This window comes from Centruroides vittatus, unplaced genomic scaffold (assembly GCF_030686945.1).
Source record: "Centruroides vittatus isolate TY-2023 unplaced genomic scaffold, ASM3068694v2 scaffold_324, whole genome shotgun sequence".
Classification (NCBI taxonomy): Eukaryota; Metazoa; Arthropoda; class Arachnida; order Scorpiones; family Buthidae; genus Centruroides; species Centruroides vittatus.
Window position 1 is genome coordinate 4,619,285 of NW_027122701.1, and position 26,753 is coordinate 4,646,037.

General features: G+C 28.3%; 1 protein-coding gene across 1 annotated transcript in view; it reads left to right on the plus strand.

The window, feature by feature from the left end:
- LOC136988287 (putative sodium-coupled neutral amino acid transporter 11) overlaps nt 1-26,753 on the plus strand; it is a 65,145-nt gene that overhangs the window by 29,690 nt on the left and 8,702 nt on the right. The window contains exons 5-11 of the mRNA XM_067286169.1: nt 770-845; nt 6,833-6,898; nt 9,721-9,827; nt 9,900-9,979; nt 16,531-16,601; nt 16,677-16,838; nt 20,086-20,198. Coding sequence (XP_067142270.1) covers nt 770-845; nt 6,833-6,898; nt 9,721-9,827; nt 9,900-9,979; nt 16,531-16,601; nt 16,677-16,838; nt 20,086-20,198 — 675 coding nt within the window. The remainder of the gene's footprint in view (nt 1-769; nt 846-6,832; nt 6,899-9,720; nt 9,828-9,899; nt 9,980-16,530; nt 16,602-16,676; nt 16,839-20,085; nt 20,199-26,753) is intronic.

Here is a 26,753-nt window from a genome sequence, read left to right on the forward strand (position 1 = left end):
AAAATATTCGAAAACGGTACGTTCCATTTTGGAACATTTATAATATTAAACCTGACGATGGCCTATATTAGATAGTGAAAACATTTGTATAGAAGAATTTCAAGCTCAGCAAAATTAGCTGTGGTGAAACTGAAGTGAATTGTTTGCTGAGAAAGAGCTGGATAGATGTGAAGTTACCAGTTTTAGTATTTTCTCTCCTTCTGTAAGACATCTTTTTCGATCAGCCACATATTCTAAAATGTCACAAAGTGTAATCATCGTGACATAAACAACTACGAAATCAACTAGGATTAATGTCAGATACAAATGCGAATAAAACGTTTTGACTACAGAGAGAAAAGTTATTAAAAAGACAACACACAAGTAACTCTCGTACATTGTCAAGCACGTTATACCCTTTGTGGCAACCATTTTGGTCGACTCATACGCCACCTATATTTACTGGCACAAGCGAATAATAATAAATATTTTAATAGTGAATGGTGTTTTTTTTTTTTTTTAAAGGAAAATGTATATAAAATTATATATTAACATTGATATTTTTCTACATTGTGATTAATTTTTATGGTAAGTTGTGGCATTAAATCACAAACTAAATTTTTTTTTTAAATTACTAATTTTTATTAATTTATTGTTAATTTATTAATAGTATAAACATATTTTCTAATAATAATAATTTAATTTATTAATTAAAAAACTGTCTTAAATCATGAAATTAATAGAAAATTAATGTATATATGATATTTCAATTTAAATTGTCTTTAAATAGGATTTGGTACAAGCAGCATTTGGAAAACCTGGATTTTATTTTCTAACTTTAATTCAATTCATCTATCCTTTTATAGGTAATAAAATTTTTAGTATTTTTCTGTTATAGCATTTTTGAATTTAAATATGTAAATCAATATTCTGAAAGGGAAAGGAATGTTTATACAGTAAGATCTCGCTTAACGCGGGGATGCATTTAGCGCTTTGTCTAGACAACAAAGTGCTAAACGAAACGGTGTTAAACAAGGTTATTTTAACAGAGAGTAAATACGGATAGGGGAACACGTGACTAAAAATAAACAAATTTTACTTTAATTTTAAGTTATTTTTATATTAATTTGTATTATAATATATGTTAAATAACACATAAACATATGCACACAGAAATGTAAAGTTCATTTTTGTGATGAATGCCCTGACTTTTCTGAAATTTCTGTTTTTTTGCAATAGAGTCGTGAAGTTTCATTTCACTTTTTTCTTTCCTTAGGCAAATGTCTGTATCAGAAGATCGTATCCAAAATGCCTTGTTTTGCTTTTGCACTCCTTTCAAAATCTGGATCGTTTGCTACAATTTAATCAATGATTTCGGTTATCTTTACCAAACTTTTACTAAGGAAATCTGTAGAGAAATTTTTTTGGTTCTTTGTTTTCAGAATCTATTTTCCAGTTCTACGTGAATTCCTTGTTCTGCTAGTTCTTGAAGGTCATTGTCGTTGGTAAGGCTCTCACCAGAAACCTGCTGTAACTCTTTAAATATCCTGCTCCTCTACATCTCTTAGTTTTGCTGTATCAATTAGGTTGACTTTGGTCAACCTAACGATACAGCAATAGGCTCTTCTCGTTGAGAATTCTTTGATACCTTCAGCCATAACTTCTTCCACACTTTGTTCATGCATTTATCAGTTAATTTTTGCCAAGTGAAGCCAATATTGCTTATGGCATCCATGATGATATATTTTTTTTAAAATTGCACCAAACAAACATAGATTTAAAGAAAGTACACCTTTTTTGCCATCTTTTGCTGATTGATTTGTGTTCATAAATAATCATATTATATTCAAATCAATAAAATGCTGCGATAATTTAAATTGGTGTAAATTTTGAGATTTTTTTCTAGGCATCAAGCAGACCGCATTATAACGAATATGCATTCTATAAGACTGCATAAATTATTATTTGCAATAAGATAATATTTTAAATTATAAAACATAAAATTTTTATTATTTATAATTGGTGAAAATTAAAAAAATATATTATCTGATGTTAATACAATAAATAAAATAAACTAATTATAATGAAATACTTAAAAATATTTTATTCAAAATCATTTTGTCAAGATTAACAAAATTGCTGGAATTAGAATGTGTTATATTCAAGTAGAAAACTGTATTATGGTAGCACACAAATTTTCTCTAAATATTATTTTGGTTAAGTAAAAATAAAACAAATGAAACTACATGAACAATATTATAAAAGTATTAATTCAGAGAACAATTAAACATACAGTACAACTATTATTTATATTATTTAACTTCCTATAGTTATTATTAATATCTACGGGATATTTACAATCAACAATTTAATTATATTATGGAATTGTGTGTATTACAGTAAATAATTCCTTAAAATTTACTTTAAAGTACCACAGTTTCCTGCATGTAACCTTCATACTGTATATTCTGCACCTCCTGAAGTTGTCATTTAAAGCATGTCACTTAACCCATATGCAGTTTAGATATTTTCTTAGATATTTCATTTCTTCCCCATTTCTTTTATTTCCTTCAGCATTTCATTGTAGATGTAATTATAAAATAAATGAAATTGACAAAACAAAATACTTGAGATTGAACTGTCTAAACCAGTGACGAGCAACCTTTTCTGGATTTGGGCAGCAAGTGAACTTCATAGTCTCCAGAAAGAAAAATGCTTGTGGCATTTTTCTTTCTGGGTTGCAGGCTTTAAGCCTGCAGAGCACAACATAATCCACAACTGTCAGTACACTAGGTGTTAAAATATGCTAATTCTGATAGTATACAAACTAGTAATATACACCCTCTTATTAAATAATTTTTTAAACTCTACATTTGTGCCTTTGCAGGTATATGAAAACACTCTTAGCAATTTATGATCCAAAAATGGAATTCTAACTGTATTTTATCTGGCTGGTTACATACATTGTTAAATGCATTTTAGACCAACTTCCATTTTAAGGCCTCTTTTCAGTAACTAAAATTATTTAAAATACATATAAAGTTATTTACAATATAATAAAGATTAAAAGTTCCTTACATTGTATTGCAGCAACCATAAATTTAAGTACAAATACATACAAATACACGACACAGAATTAAGACTGATACATTAAGTACAGATAATAATTAATGCCAATACATAATATCAAAAGTGTTTTGGACTGAATAAATTGCCAATTTTTAAAATCAAACTTCATGTTATATCAAATTATATTATTATTTTACAGATTCAGTTTAATATGTTTGTAGAATTACAATCACACAGGAAGATTGTCTCTTCTGTATCTACCATGGAAATGATATCACACCATTTCTTGGTAATGTACATTCCTTCACTAGTATTCAGAGTATTTCCTTTGCATAAATGTGTTCTTAAAATTTCCTTTTATATATGTCATTCTCATAATGTAAGATCTTTATATAATTTTTATCTATTGTACAGTACATATTGTCCATTCTGTATGATATGGTGATTGTTTATATTTAAGACATATAACAGCTTCATGCTTTTTTAATCTTTTACCTAAAGTTCTACCTGTTTTAACTATATAATAATATTGAGATTGGCATGTGCATTGTAATCTATAAAACTATACTTGCAGTGTTTGTTTTTCTTTTTTTTATTTTTATCCTATTATTTTAGGAAATAGTTTTTAATTTATTGCATAATGTAGGGACAATACATACACTAAATTTGCATATTTTATTTGAACATTTTTAAAGGAAATAGTAATATATAGTTTATTCTAATTTTTTTCACTGGTTACGTTTAATTTAAATGATGTTTTTCACAAATATCTACCATATATCTTGACAGATAAGACAATAGTTGAATCATTAAAAAAAGGCCCCAAAAATTTTTTTAACACAGAAATTATTAAAGTAAACAAAATACACAGAATGAATCTAAACACTGGAGTTGTCATCAATGACATCTGGCAGCCATTACTAACTAAATAGAAGTCCATTTTAAAATGTACTTCCTTCCTCCCTCTCTCCCACATCTTTGTATTTCACTGTGTCGTACAATGCATCAGGCATTCTGATAATGGTACAGTGAATACTCTCACACTTTATTTTTAGCCTGTCATAATTGGTTTATGTTTTGTACTTTTCTACCTTTTTAATCAAATAACATTTCAAACATTTTATTGGAATTATATCATACTTTAGAGGTATTCCTTATTAATTTTACAAAATTTCATTTCTTAACTAATTACTTAATTTTTATATTTAATATATTTCTGTTTTTATTATTCTAGCCCATGTTTTTATACAGTTTAACAAAAATTCTTTTAGCTCTACTATTTTACCTATTTCACCCATGTTTTACATAGCAATTTGGTTATTCCAGTGGTCACTGTAATAATCTTAGGTAATTATATTTACTTTTACATAAATGTGAAAACTTTTGTATGTGTATGTTAAATATATTTTAATACATTCTGTAAATCTTACATAATTTTTTGCTGATATATTTGATATAATAGGACTGAATAGGGGCATTAAGCCCAAAATGCATATCCTTTTGTGTCAATAAACCTACTTTTCCACTGAAAGTGTTCCTGTAATATTTGTTCTCAACAGCAACCTTGTGCTAATTCTGAAGGAAATACATTTTCTTGCTTGTTTTAATAGCAGTAGTATTTTTCCTAAACTCATAAGATCTATTTGCATTATATTATTTGCTCTTAATTTTATCCATGTAAGTATATGAATATAATTTATATACTGTAATAGTGCATTAATTATGACATGATTGCAATGAAATCATATTTCCAATCACTGTAGCAATGTTTATTAACAATGCAAAAACTTTCATTGAAGTTAGTATATGTATTTATATTACTTTTTTCGGTTAATGTGAACCTAGGTATACAAAATGGCGGCACTTCCTGTTGCCATCTTGATTACGAGTCGCTGGAGCAAATATTTATGCAAATTAGGCTTCACGGAATATTAGTTATTAAATCTCAATTCTAAATTTTTGATATTTAAATAAATATTATTTTGAAAAAACACATTTACTTACATTAACATGCTTCTTTTCCCTTTTTCCAACACTTGTTATGTACAAAACTTGATTCTGTTTGACTTGTCAGTTTTCGTTTTTTTCTTACTGTTTTTATCGCTCTTCTCCACAACATTGCATTTCTTACCTGTTACTTTTTTTTTACTTTTTTCTTATTATTAGAAACAGGAGTGGCAGGAACAGTCTCAGGTTCTTTCCATTCTGGATTTCTTCCAGATCCAGGAAATATCTTTCTTAAATGTTTTAAGAATATATAAAATCTTTTGCCAGGTTTTTTGGATGGCCAATTTAAAAACTTCTTGTACATAAATGCATACATGTAAGAGTCAGAAAGATCTTCAGTATAATGTTTTGGTAAGTTTTATTTTTTATTTTTTAAGTAACCCCACAGTCTTTCAATATTTTGTGTGTGATCGCCAGTTATTGGATTGACAAAGTTTTCTGAATGATTAACAGTCCTGTGTTCAATTTTGATTCCATGCAGATCGTCTATGTTCGTATATCCTTTCCACTCATTGGTCAGAACTGTACTCCCTGAGTTTACAAATTTAGATATAATTCAGTTTAAAGTGACTTCTGATCAATCATTCACTTGACAAATAAAGCAGTTCTTGTCTTCTCTACATATTCTGCCAACAACCCATTTGGTGCTTTTCAATTTATGTCCTTTTTTTCATATTTGCGTTTGCATATGACTGTTTTGTCTATTTCTACAGTTTTGTTCAGTCTGCCAATTTTAAATGTAGTTAGATTATGCATAGCAACCATCATTACAAAATGGATGTGGTTCAACCAGTCTATTCCAGCTCTATTAGATATTCCCGAAGCTAAAGCTGCAGTGATAGTAGAGCAGTCTAATTCAATATAATGCCACATAAACGAGAGTATTTGAGTCCATGAAATTTTGCCGCATTTACCTTTTGAATGTTCCTTCAAATGCTGAAGTATTGCTTCTACATGTTTGGCATCGCATTGCACAAAATTCTCGGTAAATTTGATAGATTATTTTACATAAATTAGAACACTTTTTACACACATCCTATACATGCTGTATTCCTAAAGTTACTGCTAATTTAAAACCTTTATCAATTCTGGTATCAATACCTAATTTGGAAAAGTCAGATTCAAACAATTGGAAAAATGAATGAGAAGTGCATTCAGCCCAAAAATCTTTGGAATTAATATTAAAAGATTCCATTTTTGGCAAAATAATATTAATAAATAACTATAATTTAACATTGTGTTAATACTAGATTTGAATTATTTAAAAACCATAAAGTTTACTATACTCCTACCGTGTCAGTTCACGAGGGGCATTGCTATTATTAATTTGCATAACACAACGTGATACTTCACTGCGCCCTCTACTTCTTATGTCATTTGGTCATTACGCTTGAGATTGTCGGAAGTGCTGTCATTTTGTATACCTAGGTTCACATTAACCCTTTTTTCATCTTGTAGCTGAATTATTTATTCTAATAAATAATTCAGCTACAAGATGAAAAAAGTTCTCTCTAAGAGTAAACATGTTATTTATAACTATCTATTGGAGGAAGATAAGTCTTATTGTAAACTGAAAAATTAAAATAAACTGTTTTAGAATAAATGCTGTATTTTTTTTCTATAATAAAGAATTGTATCTAAATTTACAAAAGTTTGTGATTAAGTTTTTTTTTTAGAAAATTTACAGTAATATATGATCTGATACAAAGTATGTCAACTATCATACTAATTTTAATTGTTTTTATATTATAATTTTAATAATTTTTTATTTTTATAGCAATGATCAGTTATAATATCATTATTGGAGATACAATTACTAAAGTTCTAATGAGAATTTTTGGAGGTATGTTATATCTTTTTATTATCATAATTAACTTAGGAATTAATTTTTAGGAAAAAAGATATACTGTACATTCATTTATTTCATTTAGAATATTTTTAGAAATTATTTAAATAATTTAAAATATCTTTGTAAAAATAAAAGTTCTAAAATCCAGGACAGAAATACAGTGGAACTTTGTTTAATGAGCATAATTCGTTCCAGAGTCTTACTTGTAATGCGAAACACTCATTAAGTGAAACAATTTTTCCCATAGAAATTAACGTAAAATACGATAATGCGTTCGATGCCAAAAAATGCTCAAATGTTTTATGTATAATGTTTATCCAAAAAAAATTGTACAATATACACTGTTAAGGAGTGTGAATCATCATCATCATCATCTTTTCTTCTAGGGCAGAATGAACCATCCTGGAATGAGAATTTGATTTGCAGAAACAAAAAAAAAAGAAATCACAGCTAATATGTTTGATAAACATGTCATACAATATGCCAAATGCTTGGGCTATATGAAGACTATAATTAAATATTAGAAATTAATTAATTTGACTAGAGGTAGGCAGTTATGTTTCCATCTCGTATTAAATTTAATACCATATTTTCTGGCATATAAGATGACTTTTTAACCCAGGAAAATCTTCTCAAAAGTTGGGGATCATCTTATACGCCAGGTGTCGTCTTATAGGGTGAGTATATCCCAAACTATATATTTTAACTGTAAAAGTCGGGGGTTGTCTTATATGCCAGAAAATACGGTAATTATAAATAGTTAATTTTTAATTCAGACATTTCTACAATTTAATTTGGAATCTGTCATTAAATTTAATGACCCAAGAATTTGGCATATCGTTTGGTGTGTTTATTATATAACTGGCTATGGTTGTTGATGTTTATAAGTAATATGTGTGAACACAAGTTTGGAAAAATATGTGATTACAAGCAACACTAAGATGCTGGTGGAACGAGTGCTAAACACAGACTGATGGACAATTTTACAATTTGATTTTCTCATTATGCGAAATACTTGTTGTGCAAGGTGCTCATTAAGCGAGGTTCCCCTGTATATTGTAAAATTGCAAAAAAAGACTAATACAAAAACATTTTGAAGTCTTCTACAAATCTCTTTCTAACTGTCAGAACATAATCAACACTACAGTCTGCACAGCAAGAGAGTAGATATGAGTCAGTCTGAGCTGGAAGATTGTACAGTACATCAGATGAAAGGGATGGAAGGAGACACATGATTAATCTATAAAGTTGGAATTAAGGAAAAGTAATAAAATTTTAAAAAATATAAAACAATAAAATTATTTATGATAAAGGTGATATAAAAATGTTTTAGAAATATAAAAAACAAAATAGTTGAAGGATATCAAATTCATGTCTCAGCTCCCAAGGTGTAGCATATATTTCATCCATCTCTTTCATCTGACATAGACCCTTCCAGCTCAAGCTGATTCATGTCTACCCTTTTGCTGCATGGACTATAGTGGAATCAAAATATCAACTATACTAGTGTTGATTGTGTTCCAATGGTTAGAAAGAGGCATGCAGAAGACTTTAAAATGTTTTTGTATTAGTGGTTTTTTTTTGTAATTTTATAAGTTAAAATATCTTATTTGTAATTAGATGTTTGTATAATCAAAAGAGAAAAAGTAAAATACAGTAAATCCTTGCTAACTTGGACCAATAAGGAGTGAAGCTTCGAAAGTCTGAGTTAGCAGTGTGTTTTCTCTGATTGGAAATGAGAAGGTGAATATACAGTACAGTAATTTATTATGGTCACCACTATATAAAAGTGTATCAAACATTGCAAAGCCCAATATCTATACAGAAACATAGCCAAAGGATCACCTTAAATAATTTGGCTATAACTCCCCTAATTTAAGGATTAGTAGCAAATTATTTAGTATTAGAGACATTAGGTGCCATCTTTTAACTATATTAATAATTATAATTTTAATAATTTATGAAATAATTTAGAATCATCTGGAAGAAAAGAACTGACCCAGGGTGGGGCTTGAACCTGCAACCTTTGCTTGCTGTGCAATGTGCTTGCCAATTGCGCCACCTGGACCCCCATACATCTGGAGCAAGCCTTTGCTTCCAGATGTATTTAAATTTAGATTTAACTTTATGCAATTAATCATGGTGCTGGCTGGGGTTGACTCCCATGCCCATGGTCTGGGTGGTGTAACTGGCAAATGCACTGCATGGCAAGCGGAGGTTGTGGGTTCAAGCCCCATCCTGGGTCAGTTCTTTTCCAAATGATTCTAAATTATTTAATAAATTATTAAAATTATAATTATTAATTTAGTTATGAGATGGCACCTAACATCTACTTCTAGTAGCAAATTACTTAATCATTAAATTAGCAGTTATAGCCTGATTATTTAAGGCAATCATTTGGTCATGTTACTATGCAGAAGTTTAACTGAGTTTTAGTAGGTTATACTGCTGAATTTATTATTACAGGAAATGAGTTGCCATGAAATTTTTTGAGTACAGTTTACAGCAATGTACAGTACAGTCTTTAGTAACTTACCATGCATTATATTACCATAATTGGTATCTCAAAGTTTTCTGGATATCTTAACACTCATTAATTATAATTTTGTTATAATTATAACTGCTTATTAAGTATAATTTTTTTATTTTTTAAAAATTTGAAATTCCTGTTTTTTTTTCTTTTTTTGAAAATGTCCACATGCGAATTTTGAGTTATCATGGGTTTCCTGTATGTTAATTAAAAATCTTTAAATAATAAAAATAAAATATAAAAAATAATTTGCATTATAATGATTGATTGATTATTATTTTTTTAGTATCTCGGAATACAGTTTTGGGAAATCGTCATTTTGTAGTGTTTTTTGTTACAGTATGTGTAACGTTACCTTTATCTTTATATCGAAATATCAGTCGTCTCTCAAAGGTATTTATTTATTATATAAATCTACTGGATATTTGAAATGATTATAATGATCTTAATAAGTTTTTATTTTAGGTTTCTCTAGTATCTTTATTATTTGCTGTCTTTATTTTAATATTCGTTCTCGTTCGAGCATCAACACTGGCAGGAATTGTGTAAGTAAAAAAGTTTAATAGTGTAATAAACTTTCAGCATTTGTTGGTTATCAGTTGAAACATTTAAAGTTAAAATTAAATAACTTTATTCTTTAGAAAGACTGACTAAATCGTCCTTTAAATTAATTAAATGGAGTTATTGTTATAAGAATGTACAGTAGAGTCTCAAAAATGTGAATCTTGATAATTTGACTTTCCATAAAACTTGTCATGTCATTCAAAAAAATAAGAATTTGTAATCTAATTTTCACTGCTATAACTTAACATTATAAACAAATGAATTATTGTTCTTCACTGGCAACAAGGTGTCTCTACAAAACACCATGACACAAATGTCCCTAAATTCAAAGTAGCCAATATTTTTTTCAAATTAAAATTTAACTACAAATCTAAATATTTACTATTGATATGTAGTTAATAAGTACATGAATTTGCACATATAACACCTTTATGAAAATTTCACTATTTAGATTAGCATCTTTGTTATGCCATAAAACTTTTCAATAACTCTTTACCTTCTAAGTCTAGTGGGACTTCTACTGTATTAGTGTTTTAAACTATTCTGATTAGGATTGGAATTTTTGGAACATCAAACTCATTAGATAGTATACACACAATAATAAATAATAATAATAATATCAAATAAGAAAATATATGATACTTAAGATTATCATTTGGGCCAGCAAAGTGGTTATTAGTCAGGTCAACAGCAGCAGGAATTTAAGTTGAAGTGGTATCTCCATCTGGCTTTGAGTCACTGTTTGATTCAGGACTTTCTCATGAAAATGCTTGTTTCTGTTGTTTTTGGATCCAGCAGTATTGTTTCCCCAATTCATTTTCAGATAAATCTTGAAAATGTGCAAAGCATCTTCTGCATTAAGAGCTTTACTCCAGTGAAGAAGCATGTTTTCTTAATGTTTGCTGATCAACAAATAAAGTTTCTGCTAGAATGTTACCTTTTATTTAACAGTTCCCAGCAATAACAAACGCAGAACCAATTACTGGTGTGAAGAAAACAAAAAAAAAAAAGATCTCTGCACAAATGTTTTTTAACTCTTTTGAGTTCTTCAGATGCAACAATGGTTACCCAATGAAATGTCATTCATAACAAACATGAATTTATGAAAGAAATGTAATTTGAATGCCCATTTGAACTATAAGTTTAAATTTAAAGCCATGCATGTGTTGTCTTGTACATAACAAACATTTAACCAATGACTATGCCATAGTTCCCAGTAACTATAGAAAAAGTTTTGAAAGCAGCATGTCAGCCATCAATAAAAATTGACAAATACATGTATAATGCATAGTGTCAAACCAACCTTTGACTATAATTATAGATATATTCAATTTTCTTGGATTCCTTTAAAATTATTTGGTTACATTTTTTTGCTATTTGGTAAAAATGCCAATTCATGAAAACTTGTAAAATTTCAAGCCAATCAAATATACAGTAAGTGAACTACTAGAGAAACAATATGCAACAAAAGTCAATTTGGCTCCATTCATAATTCTAGTATTAAAAGGCTACATCCAGATCACTGTATGTGATTGATAAGAAGTCTGGATACAGCCTGTTAAACATTTTGGCAACTTCATGCTGATTGCAGATCCAATCCATACCATTAAAATAACTTTTTGTTCCTCCTTATTCAGTGCCATGCTTTATGCTTCACCTGTAAAAAAAAACAAACATCTACATAACTCCTATGGGACCAAACTTATGGGAAATCTTGTATATTGACAATAAATTTTTATAGATAATTTTTATTGTTTTAGAAAAAAATATAAGATATTTCAGGTTTGAGATTTGACATAAGTTATAACTCCATAAAATAATAACAGGTGTATATGTTGATCACATGATAGCTATATCATCAAGTGCCTTCCTCACAAGAACAGACCTATAAAATGAATGATGATGATAAAATAATATATGACATATATATTTTATATATTTTTGATTAACTATTCTCTGTTCTGTGATTTTGAAATTTGAATAATATGTGAAAACTTTTGTTCATAAATAACAATAAATTTCTAATTTAGTTAACATTTGAGTGAAAAATGAATATATTTGTGTTTTGCATATACTGTATGGCAAAATATAAATTCTTAATAACCTTGTGGCATGTGTTTCTGTTGGCTGTATTGATCTAAACATGATTTTGGCATTGAATTGGAACATAGTTTTAATTTATTGAGTGACCTTTTTTTCACCTGATTTGGTGTTAAATTTCAAACTTGACTGCATCTCAATGATTATTAAATTTTTTTGCCCAAATTCATTACATAAACAAAATGTGTATCAATAATGTTTCTGCTTTTTTTTTTATGTAGGTGACCAAAAAGTGCTTTACAAAATCCACAGTTTCAAAACCAAAGCACAGTTGAGTGTAACTCCAAGTTAAGTAGTTAGTGATGATGCATATCAGTAAAATTATATGGTTAGAATTGACTCATGAGTGCAGGACAATTGTGACATAAGATTTCTAAACAAAGATTTTAGAAAAATTGTCTTCCAAAGAAGTCTAAGCATGCATACATACATATATACAAGAAAGACATTGGTCATACACATAGTGTTTAGCCAGCAGAAAAGAGGATAAGGAAAAGGGGACGGCATACATAAGGCTACAGCACTCTCTGAACGGCATACATAAGGCTACAGCACCCTCTATGTTTGATGTTGGCATGCTGTTTTTAGGCTGCAAGGCCATAGTCCCCCAAAGGGTCTAATAGAAAACCTGAGTGTAGTTAACACCAATAATAGCTGAGTGTAGAAGTTAGTGCCAAGTGGCTGTTAGTAGGAAGACTTATATATACTTAATAAACTAATAAAACTGAATGCAAGTGCAAATCTCAATACTATTAACAGCTAGACAGACAGTGTGAAAACAAACAAACACAACAACAAACTAGACAAGACGAACAGACTGACAGAGACAAGACCCCAAAAATTTTTTATATTTTTATTATTATTTTTATTTATTTATTTATTTATTTTTTAATGTATTTATTTATTTTTTTAAACATTAACTTACTCACTAACTAAACCAACCTACCATAACCCAGGATGAACCTAACCAGACAACTAAAGCTAACAAACCCTAATCTAATTTAACATAACTGGAAACCAAGCTAAAAGTCCCTAATCTAACTTACAACTAGGACTAACCACATTTAGACTGAAAAAAGAAGACAGAAAATAAGAATTAAAATACAAAGTTGAAAGGCAGCTATATACTGACAGAAGTCTAAGCAGTCATTTAATTTTTGTGGATCTAGAAACGTTCTACCTGCTGAAATTCATCAGCTCATTGAAGTGTATGGGGACAATGCTATTGTAGATATGCCCTCATAGACAAGGGTCTGCAGGGCTGAACAAAACAAAAAAAAAACAGACACACTGGGATTTTTTATTTATTTCTGTTGACACAGTCAATAATACATGTGTGTGTATATATATATACACATATCATATATATCATTTGTATCATATATATATATGATATGAACTATCGCAAGATTGGCAAGTTTTCAATACCCCAGTAAAACAATACACATCCCTCTCACTTCCCTTCTCTCCTTTAAGGGGGTTCACGACACGCAGTGAACAAAATACAACTGAAACTACTCACAACAATTTTTCTATCCTTACAAATGTGGAGAAGGAAAACTAAATCTGTGCATTTGAATCTTCCACCATTCTTCTTTCCTTTCTATATGTTGTGAGATATCCCTTGATGATGGGATTAACAAGCAAGCTGCAATTAATGCTTAAAGAGGCTGAGTAATTTTGTTAAAAAATAGCATATTGTTTACAGATAAATCCTGTATTTTTTCATTTCCACAATAAAAAAAGATCTCTGTGTTGACTTTGTAAAGTTACTTTTGATTTCTCCATATATTTGATTATTAATTTTGTATGGAGTCATTATTTTTGAACTGCAATTTTCAGATTGCAGACCCATACATTCCTACTGTCATGTCTGTCCATCTGCCCTTTGTTAATCTCAAAAACAGAGCTAGACTGATTAAAATTGGGACCAGATATGGATATTTTAGGGACAAGAGGCCCCAATTAACTATATACGAACTATGCCACCACATTGTATTCATTTTAATAATTATAAAAATACAAGATAGCAGCTTAACCAACTACTTCTAGTTGAATTAATTAGTAATTAATTATATACAAACTTCTAGTCTGAACTGGAAGTTACATGATTTTTAAATTAAAAGATTATTAAAAATTGCAACCCAGTATTGTGATGGTGTTACAATAATATTTATGAAGGGACTTAGCCACCTCATCCTGCAACTATGGCTCTGATTAATCACCTATCTATGATGATTAATAATATTTATAGAGTCAATAATAAAATCAAGTTGTTAATAAATATTATTCATCATCATAGATACGTAATTAATCAAAGCCAAAGCTACACATGCACAGTAGCTATCAAGTCCTCTCAGCTTAGTCAACAGTGTCTATATGCAGTATATATATGTTTCACTTTCATCACATAAACTTGGACAACTGTTACTTTTTTTATACTTGGACTGTAGATAATAGGTCTAGGGCTGGCTGGAAAAGAGAAAAATACATCACAATTTTTTCAGCTTGCCCCTCTAGCCTCCAATGATTTACTTTTGGCTATGGGACTCTAATTAATATTATTTATATATATTTATCTTCATCTTTTAATTATCTTAATATAGTGTGATCTTGATTTACAAGCATACTTTATTCATGAAAACTTCTTATAAATCAAAACCTTGTAAATAAGAGTGAGCTCTTCTGTTATTTCTTACAGTAGAAATTAATACCTTGTTGCAGCATAATTCAGTTACTCTAGCTGTCTTCTGCAAATTAATATTAAAGTGCTACAAAACAATTTACCTATCAACAAATAATTCTAAATAAAATAAATGAAAATGTTTATTAAGTTATTATTGATGATAAAGAAATTAATATGAAATGAAAGAGGCAAATATAACATATTCAAAAATGTAAATTATCATATAATTACAGATGTTTTTTGTATTTAATGGTAAGAAAACAAGTTTAGTTAAGATAACAAGTAAGCAGAAAATAAAGTTGATTTTTAATTAATGAAACTGTAATCACTGATAGAAAGCTTTGTAGAAATAAAGTCCACTAAACTGTATAATTGCATTCAAACAAATAGCACTACTACTAACAAATGGAGACTAGAAGCCATTTATCCAGAGTGCACAGGAATTTCAATCTAGTTCCACTTGTGATCAGAATATTTTGTTTCATAAATATCGGTCAGTACTTGATGTTTTGAGTATTTTGTTGTAAATGGGAGAGATAAACAAACATCTCATTGTATCAAACTTTTGTATATTGTGTACTTTGGATCACATTATATGAGGGAGTCCAATATTAAAGATAGCCAAAATTACACTAACATTTATAATTAAAGAAAATATTTAATACATTCCACAAAAACTACATACTTTCGTTTATTTTTTGACATAATTGCAATAAACATTGATAGACATTTATCCCAGCATAGAACTAGTTTAAACATCCCTTCACAGTACTGTTGCTTGTCAAGTTCCTTGAAGTAGTCCAGAACAGTGTCTTCCAATTCCTCCTGATCTGCAAAGCGTTTCCCCACCAAAAATTTTTTTAAAGGTCTGAATAAATGAAAATCTGAAGGGGCTAAATCTGGACACATCAAATCAAACCAAACTGTGGTTGGCACAGCAGAATTGGGAGGTCCTGCAACATCCTCCATATAGTCTAAATTTAGCCCCCCTTGGATTTTCATTTATTTGGACCTTTAACCTATCCCATGTTTAAATTTTTCACCATTGCGTGTTGCGCCATGTTGAATATTTGTCGATGTTAAGCCTAACAAAAATTACACGTTTTTGAAAAATTAATTGTAGCTATTGTATCATATGAAATTATTTTTTTATTTTTCACAAACAAATAAATATGTTAATAAATGTAAAAAGAAAAAAAATTATATTTCGGAAGTTATTCTTAATATAAAAATTATAACAGCTAGTGACATCTAGTTTCAAAAACATTCCGATGCTGAAACGAGATATCTTGGATCCACCAGTCAAGGTTATCATGTTGCAACCCAAAATATTTCAGGAATACCAGGGAATAGGTTAAAGAAATTTTTGGTGAGGAATTGCTTTGCAGATCAGGAGGAATTGGAAGACACTGTTCTGGACTACTTCAAGGAACTTGACAAGCAACAGTACTGTGAAGGAATGTTTAAACTAGTTCTACGCTGGGATAAATGTCTGTCAATGTTTGTGGCAATTATGTCAAAAAAATAAACAAAAGTATGTAGTTTTTGTGGAATGTATTAAATATTTTCTTTAATTATAAATGTTAGTGTAATTTTGACCTGTACCTTTTAATATCAGACTCCCCTTGTATATTACATTCATAATTTAAAATCAGTTTTTCTATTGTTTAAGAATAACTTGTTTATATATTTCTAAAAACTTTATATGACTTTTTTTACTTTTTTAAAATCTGATTTAAATTTTAGTCCAGCTACATCTAATGCATATTCTTTTGCCTATTGGGGAATAACTGATGCTATTGGAGTCATTGCATTTGGTAAAAAGTTATATTTTTTATTATTATACTATAATATATGTAATTTATATTCAGTTTTTGTTTTACAAATTTCAGCATTTATGTGTCACCATAATTCTTTTCTGTTATATGATGCTCTTGAAAATCCAACTCAGGGAAGGTGGAATCGTATTACACACATCAGTATGGGTCTGTCATTTATTCTAATATTAGTTTTTGGAATCGGAGGATATGTTACATTTACAGGATTTAGTCAAGGTAAGTAAATTTGGAATAAATTTTTAGATTTATTTATCTGATCAAAATTTAGGATCTATTTAGAAAACCTGATAAATATGAATGTGTTTTGATTTATTAGATATACCTTCCAAAATACAGATGGCAATAGATTGACAAAGACTGCACATTGAATTATCTTACGTTAACAAGCAGATAATAACTAGAACAAGAAATAATCATAAATTTTTGTTTGTGTAAAATTAGCAAAAACTTACAAAATTATAAGCATAACTTTTGGAAAAGAAATGCATATAAACTGCATGTATAAACTTTGCAGAGAAAGATCAAAGATAAATTATTTGTTTTGACATTTTTCAAATAACAGATTGTCAATGTGAGATAATCTGGACACACTAGTTTTACACTGTAATTAAGCTGTAATTACATTGATAGCCAATGAATGGAGCAATTGATTATTACTGCTAGCAATGTTATATTTTATTGAATTTTCTGAGAACACAGAACTAAATATTACACACTACTGACACTATTATTCATGAATATCTGCATTTTTGGAAGGTGTCTGGATGATAAATACTAAGACATTCATTATTGTTTTTCAGTCTGATGAATAGTTATTTATTTGCAAAGAAATGAAGTGATATTTTAGTGAGAAAGCCAGTGCTCTATTTCGAATTATCAGAAATGAAATGTAAGTCTCTCATTATGGGTACGTTCATAAAGTCAAACAAGTTAAACGTGTTAGTAGCAAATCTGTCAAAAAGTAGTAGTCTCTCTTAGTGCACATACTCTTTGGTGATGACGTTTTGAACCAAACTCTAACGAAGTTCACAAAGGAAAGAGTTAGTTTGCTTCGTTAAGAAAATGGCACCCAATGATATTGATGTTTCTAAATCTACTCGAGTGTTTAAACTGTGAATTAAAAGGTGAAATGATAGAAATAACTGTCCACCTGAAGCAATCTAAGTAAAATATTTCAGATAAGGCTGCACTAGCAACATTCATATCTTCGATTTTAGAAACAGCCATTTAGTTATAAATGAATTGGTCGAAAAGTCTAATGAAATAAGAATAACAATAACGTCATTCTCGTTTAACTCATTCAACTTTACAAACATACCCTGTATGTCTGGACTAAAAAACATCAACAATCAATTTTCTGAAAGAGACTTCCAAAGAAGTATAGTTTTATATATCAACAGAAAAATTATGACTAGTGTTTCAGGATATGAAAAATTTCTTCACATTGATTTTTGACTCTTATTACCACAAAACATGTATGTAAATTTCTTGAAAAATATTACAAGATACCTTCAGAGTATTGAGGAAGAAACTTTCTGTTGTTTATCAAAAAAGATGTCTTTATTTTAGGATATTAATTTATTACAAAACTTCATTACTTGGCATAACAGCTATTGATAATATTCTTCACAATTCACATCTTACTCTTGGTGATTTATATTACTCCAATTTCCTAAAGATATTAGAGCAGTAATTCATAGCATACAGATGAGAAGGATGCTATTTAAATATACATTTAGAAGGAATTAAGGAATAAATAATGCAAGCATATCAGTACTTGTAAATAGAACAAGTGCATTCTGAATGATGATAATTTATTTATTGAGAAAGGAATAATTAATTGTATTGAATTACTATTTTTTTCATTAAGGAAGATTTGTAAATCAAACTTGCATATTTGACTTCTGTATTTACCAATTAAGTTAGAATTTTGTCATAAGTAGGGTAAAAACATCATAATGAAAACATTTTTATATGTTACATGCATATCTTTGAAATAGTCTGATCAAATTAAGTAACAAAAACAATAAAAGAACTAACATTTGCTCATTTAAATTAATATTAACATTAACAATTGAAGCAAAGAAAATCACTATTACTTAGTTAAATGTCACTCAATAATTTATCAAAATATCTTAAATAGAAGTTATTTCAAAAAATTGTGTAATAAAATTCTCAGGATCCTTTTATCTCTATCAGAATATAGGCATCATCTGTTTAATGTCAGTAATCCATTTTTGAAAATCAGACATTTTTCAGGAAGATTTTAACCATAACTTAATTAAACACAATACAATGTCTGTTTAAGTTAGAAACTAATGTATTAGGATATGATAGTTGACTGAATTTATATTTTATGAACATTGCAAACAAACATTTACAACTCAAAGCTATGAAGAACATCAGTACTATTAATAAATACTGTTTTAAAGTGTATTAATTTTTAGCTTAATTATGTACTGATTGTTTTTTTTTTTTAATCTGAAAAACATCTATAATTAAGTACCTGTTAATTTTAAGGATTTATCTATGAATCTAAAATGATTTCAGGAATAAAATTACTTTTATGTAAATAATAATTAATTTTTTTACCTTCTATTATGTATTTAATTTTAATATATTTTTATTGTTTGTATGTGGAAAATCTTATTAAAAAATTACAATGGAAAAGTTTAAAAAAATACATGGATTTTTTAAATTTTATTCATTAAAACATCCATTATTTCCACAACATTATTATACATTTAATACTTTTAATTATCACAAAGATAACAAAAAATGTTATAAGTAGCACAAATTATATATTCTTCTATATTTTAATAATGCAGTAAACTTCAATTATTATAATCATAAATTTTGTTATTAGTGATTTAATGTTTATCAGAATTAGCACATCCCAAAATATGTAAGTTATTAATGGTTTTCAAATTCAAATTATTATTAACATTTAATAATAATAAATTATAAAATTGAAAATTTATTAATTATATGTATTTTTAATTATTTTAACACATTGTTTTAATGTCAATAAAACCAGAGATTTTTACTAAAATTTGTGAAAACTATTTACTCTCATTTAATTATGCTGGTTAATGTTGTCGTTCAGTTATTTTATAGTATAGGCAAGTCTCGGAGTTTTATTATGAGTGGATTATATTGTATATTTAATAGATTAAGAGCAATTTCACTATAAATCCATATAAACAAATATTCATTGTAGATTATATCAATAACAACAAACATATTTGTCATTTATTAAATGATAAATATATTTATTATTTTGTGTGGGCTTCTTATATATTAATTTTATTGAATATATTAAATTCAATAAAATTAATATATAAGAAGCCCATACAAAATAATAAATATATTTATCATTTAATAAATGACAAATATGTTTGTTGTTACAAATAATTTAAATAAAAAATAAAATTCTCATTTTCCTACATTGAAATATTTTTAGGAGATTTATTGGAAAATTATTGTATGACTGATGATTATGCCAATGCAGCACGTATTTTATTTACCATAACAATTATGCTGACTTACCCTATTGAGTGCTTTGTAACTCGTGAAGTGAGTATTCAGATATAAGTTTTATCTTTTATATTTTAATTTATTAAATTTTATAAATTACTGTATTTCTGCACAAATGAGGGCATGCTCTTATATGTGAAAATTGCTTGTTTTTGTACTTTTAAAAACCTGTCCTGCTTTACTTATCAGAACATACTTCACATACAAGAGCATGCACTTACGTGTGTCAGCTTATTTTTGAGTATAAGAGCACTGTAGTGCTATGCCAATTTAAATTAAATATACAGTACATGTTCTGATACATTAACTATTCACTGACAAAACTAAAAAAAAAATGTTTTCAATATTAGTTTTAAAAAATATTGAAGTTTTATTTTTTAGGTATTTCATGGAATATAGTGCCAATTTTGCCCTATTTATAAGAGTATGTTGTTATATGAGTGGAAATTCAGTATTATTAATATAATAACTAAAGTCTGTCTGTTTGTTTGATTTCATTTGTTGCCTTTCTTTATCAACAGATGGCAGTACTTTATAACTCGTTGAAATATTTATTATTTATGATTAGTTTTATGTTATTATTATTAATAGTAATATTCTTATATCATTAATGTTATTAAATTTTATTATTATAATATCCAAAGTTGGTTTGTTGACCAGATGGAGCTAATTCATATCATTTGGCATTGCCATTGCCATCTTTTATTTAGAATTTGCCTTATTTCATTTAAGAACTCAAATATCAAAATCTCTATTACTCAGAAAAGACTTTTGAATTTTTGATTTGGTTTCATGTCTGGGACACAAATGGCAGAAGTATCTATACAGTCATGGTCATCCATGTTGTCCTGGTTGGATCACTCTGACAAGTGAGTAACATTTGATGGAAACATAATATATTAACTAGGGGAAGGAAGCATGATAAATAGCTTTTGCAATAACATACTAACAAGTTATGATGTTATCACATGTTATGTTACAGAACATATTAACAAGAGAACTCTGAATGACCTAGCTGGGACTAAAGGCCAGACCAATAACTACATAGTTCCCACCATACATGACAGAAATATCTAGTATAATAATCAGAACACTCTCACAAAATAAAGTGCATATGGAAAATGGACAATATTCTCATTGTGCCTACAGTTCTTTCCTGCATAGGTGTCATACCAGGGGTGCAGAATATGTCTAAATGCACAAACAAGATTAGGGAGAAATTAAAGCAGTCTCAGGGAAATTTGTAGTAGAATAATAATACAGCCAAAACATTATTATAAAATGAAGTAGCATCTCAGCTAAGCACATAGACATTAATTGAGGAAATTCACCAAATCCCATTGAGATCCTGTGTTTTAAAAGTGAAATTGGAACATTTAATATTCCAGGTTAAAAGAAAAGAAAATTAAACATGTTACTTCATTTTTGATCAGTTCAGTCACCTCTTACATTGCTGCCTACTTACATGGCTATCTACATGTTAAGAGATAAGTTAAGTATAGAGATAAGTTAAGTCTTGCTTATTGAGCCATGGTTTTCATTTTTACAAAAACCCAAAATTAAAACAGTTTTTAAAATAACTAAAAAGAAGAAAACACATTTTTATTTCAAAACTCTTTTTAACACTAGTTAATGGCATAAATTTTGTGTCAGCTTGAATTAAGATGAAATAATTACTCATTTCTCTACATGGAAAATTTGCAAATTAATAAACTACATTCAAAAACTTTTTCTGAATTCTCTTGAGTAAATAGCTAAATAACTATTAAAGCAAAACATAAAGTTTTATCATCTTTTTTTCTTTTTTGTGAATATACAGGGTGATTCAAAAGTCACAGAAATTTTAAAAAATTAATAACTCACAAACTATTTACAGTAAGATGATGTGGTTTTCATAGAAATGCTTAGAAATAAGTGGGATTTTTTTAGATGTAATGTAACTATTTTGGTACTAAAATTTTTTATTTCTTGCCATAGATGGCACTGGATGAGATTACACAATTTATGAAGTTGTTACTAAAGCTTACACTAAGAACATTTTTATTTTTTTATTCTTATTTTAACAAATTTACAAATGATTTCAGTTTTTTACAGCACCATCTATGGCAAGAAATGTAACTATTTTGGTACTAAAATTTTTATTACACCTAAAAAAAATCCCACTTCTTTCTAAGCATTTCTGTGAAAACTGCATCATCTTACTGTAAATAGTTTGCGAGCTATTAATTTGTAAAATTTCTGTGACTTTTGAATCGCCCTGTATTTCACTGTTAATAAATTTTAAAACATCACGAAAATGTGATTGGCATTTAAAAATAATAATAATAATAGTAATAATGAAAAAATCAGTCAGAAACTCTATAAAAAATTATTCTTGTGTAAAAAAAATAGGTGTATTTTTGAAATAATTTTTCAGGAAAAAAATTGCATGACTGTCATTGTCGTAAAGAAATTTTGTTATTTTGGATATTAAAACTCCATTAAAAAGCATTCCGTGCTGAAAATAGGTCATTCATGACATTGGTGAGAATGCCTGTTACATTTGACTTTAATTTTATTTTTGTTAATCAACTTGTTACAACAAGTTTATAATTATATATTCCATCCAATGATGTGTTTAAATCAAAGTGCTCTTTCAATTAAAAAAAATGTTTGTTAATTTATTGGTTTAGCATTGCATGACAAATTATTCAGTAGATCTATTTAAATAGATTATTTTAAACTGTATAGTAATTATTATTAATCCCTTCATAAAATGTTTTCTTTTGTATGCTAGAGTGCAAAAATTTTGTATACAGTAGATCAATTTTATTATTTTGTATGATTAAATTTGAAACTTCAAAACTATGTAGTAGCAATAATTAATTCATTTGTAAAATGTTTATTTTGTGTGCTAGTGTGCAACAATTTTTGGGGAAATTTTGTATGTAAAATTTATGTTTTGAGGAAATTTCAGATTCTGAGAATATTCTGCTCCCTGCATCACACCACATACACTACACAAAAGTCCAGAAACACTAGGGCTTCACAACAGCACATACATCATACTACAGAAAGCTCTCATACTAAACACATGTCATTAGTCAAGGAAATTCTTAAACACAGATACATATACAAACAGCACATAAACAAAATTTTTCTGTAGCTATACCTTGACCTTGGTTTGGCATAGTACTAGGCACAGGTATAAGTAAAATAGATACATTTCATCACTATCATAATAATAATTTTTCATTATCATCATTTAATTTAAGAATCCCAATTTTTAATTTTTGAAAAATTGTTAAATAATTTTAATGATATGATGTAAAAAAATCCAGCAATGAGTTATGTAACTCTTGTCAGCAATGAGTTTCCTGACGAGAGTTAAAATTGTGTGTGGTACCATCTACTTTGAGATTTTATTAAAAAAGTTTTTATATTGTTTAGGTATTCTTGAAACCGTGTTTTCTTATATGTTGAGCATCAAACACAAGACCGTGACAAGACATTAAGCATAAATATAAACAAGAATTGGTTAAGAATATTATAATCATATAAAAAATAAGCAACAGATCCAGCCTAACTTGGCTACTTTTGGCTATACAGTTAATTATGTAAATTCAGATCGTCATAACCAGCAGAATATGCAAATGGTCAACAAACAACTGCGTAATAATGAGCCAGTACTAGACGAAAAGTGAGCTTTTTAGTTAACACCAGGTCCAAACGTTTATTGCTTTATGTCAAGATAAAACAACAATGAAGAAAAGAAAAAAGTTAGTAAAAAGAAGATTAAAGATCTATTGCGTTCGATTTTAAAAAAGTAAGATACCGAATATGTTTAATATACCGATATGTATAAAATAAGCCTGTATGTTTATATATTTTAAAAGAAATTTTACAATTTAATTAGCCGTACGTAGAACATTTACATTTGTTGCTGTGACTTTGAGGTCCAAATTGTGCTATGCACGCGCACCCTTGAGTTCGAGGAACTAACGGTACGTTTTAAATTAATTTTTGTGGTATCTGTTAGTGTGTGTTATATTACAAACAAAAGAATCGACCCGATTATAAATTTAAGCGATTACGAAGCCAATAAACATGAGAAATTAGTAAAACGATTTCAGTATCCGCCCAACATGGAGATTAGCGCATGGAAAGAATCTCTAGTAAAAAACAAATCACAGGTTAAAATTCCTGAGGACATCCTTGAAACAATTCGTGCAGGCCTGGACTTTAGTGGCCCCAATAGATGGGAAGTTCTTGATATTATACCAGACTTAGATCGAGTATGTAACAACCTTCCTGAGCCAGAATCGCAACTTATTAAATCAAGTCTTAGTAGCAAAATTAAGAAATACATAACAAAAGAAAAAAGCAAAACTGTTATAAAAGACAAAAATTATTATAAATATAAAAATAACATTAGCAAAGTACAAACATTCCTGGTTGATAATGGACTAGAGATAATTAAAGCAGATAAATCGAAACAAGTTATTATTGTATATGCTGATTGGGTAAAAAATAAGAAATGTGAATTAGTCGAAGGTAAACAGTTTAGGCAACTCCCGATAGACCCAAAAGATATTATATATAAAGAGCTAAAAAGTAGAGTCACAAGATTACATAAAATGAATAAATTAACAAAAGCTGAAAAAGAATTTATCCTAAACGATCAGAATGATCGCACACCAAAAATTAATATTCAACTTAAGACTCACAAAGATGGCGAACAGGTTCGACCCATAGTGGACTTCAAATATTCAACGTTATATAATCTTGAAAAATTTCTAAAGCAAGAACTTAAGTCTTACCAAAATTCTAATTTTGCCATATCTAATACTGATGAGCTTTTAACAGATCTAAAAGATATGAAGATAGAAAGCACTTTTAAAATGGCTAGTTTAGACATAATTGAAATGTATCCCTCCATAACATGGGACATAATTGAAGAAAAATTAAAAAAACTTAACATAACACCAGAGATCACCCAACTAATAGAGTTTTCGTACATGAGTAATTACTTTGAAATAGAAGGTAATTATTACACCCAAAATGAAGGTATTAGTATGGGATCAGTTATAGGACCTAAACTTGCTGAATTAGTAATGATTGATATAGATGAAATAATTAATAAAATTCAAGGTATAAAATTTTACAAGCGATATGTTGACGATATTCTGATTATGTACAATACTTCTGAAATTACAATCAACCAGATAGAAGTCCTTATAAATAATTTAAATAAACGAATTCAGTTTAAAACAGAAGAAGAAGACAGTATTAATAATAGCATTAACTACTTGGACGTTAGGATTACAAGGAATAGAAATAGTATCGAATTTGAACCTTTTAAAAAGCCTTGCACTATCAGTACGACTATCAAATATAACTCTAATATACCTTTATATATCAAATATAACGTCTTTGCAATGGAATATGAAAAAATTAAAAATAGAACCAGTAAGTTAAGTAATATGTCTAAATATATAAAAGAATTAAAAAATAAATTTGTATTAAATGGATACCCAAACTATATAATTACAAAATGGGAAAAAGAAATAAATGATAAAACAAATAGAAACGACAAACAAAGAATAGAAAAACAAGGCTCAGGAATAAGATATATTAGTTTTCCATATGTAAAAGGATTATATGAAGAAATTAATAAAGAATTAAGAAAGGTAGACATAAAACTCGCACCTAAATATGAGAAACTTAAATCCCGGCTAAAAAATAAAAAGAGTATACAGCAAACTAGAACAGAAGCGAAAGAAACAAAGAATGTCGTTTACGAAATTCCGTGTACTTGTAAGAATAATAGTATTTATATTGGAGAAACGAAACGTAAGTTAAATATCAGATTAAAGGAACATGTCGCCGACTTAAGATACAATCGAGTAAACTCTGTTTTTCATGATCATTGCCTACTTAATAATTGTAATATAGATCAAGATGGTACAAAAATTTTATATAAAGAAAAATACGCTTATAATAGAAAATTTAAAGAGAGCGTGGCCATCATAAAGTCCAGTAATTCTATAAATAAAAATTTAAGCATAAATATAAACAAGAATTGGTTAAGAATATTATAATCATATAAAAAATAAGCAACAGATCCAGCCTAACTTGGCTACTTTTGGCTATACAGTTAATTATGTAAATTCAGATCGTCATAACCAGCAGAATATGCAAATGGTCAACAAACAACTGCGTAATAATGAGCCAGTACTAGACGAAAAGTGAGTTTTTTAGTTAACACCAGGTCCAAACGTTTATTGCTTTATGTCAAGATAAAACAACAATGAAGAAAAGAAAAAAGTTAGTAAAAAGAAGATTAAAGATCTATTGCGTTCGATTTTAAAAAAGTAAGATACCGAATATGTTTAATATACCGATATGTATAAAATAAGCCTGTATGTTTATATATTTTAAAAGAAATTTTACAATTTAATTAGCCGTACGTAGAACATTTACATTTGTTGCTGTAACTTTGAGGTCCAAATTGTGCTATGCACGCGCACCCTTGAGTTCGAGGAACTAACGGTACGTTTTAAATTAATTTTTGTGGTATCTGTTAGTGTGTGTTATATTACTTGAAATGTTGTA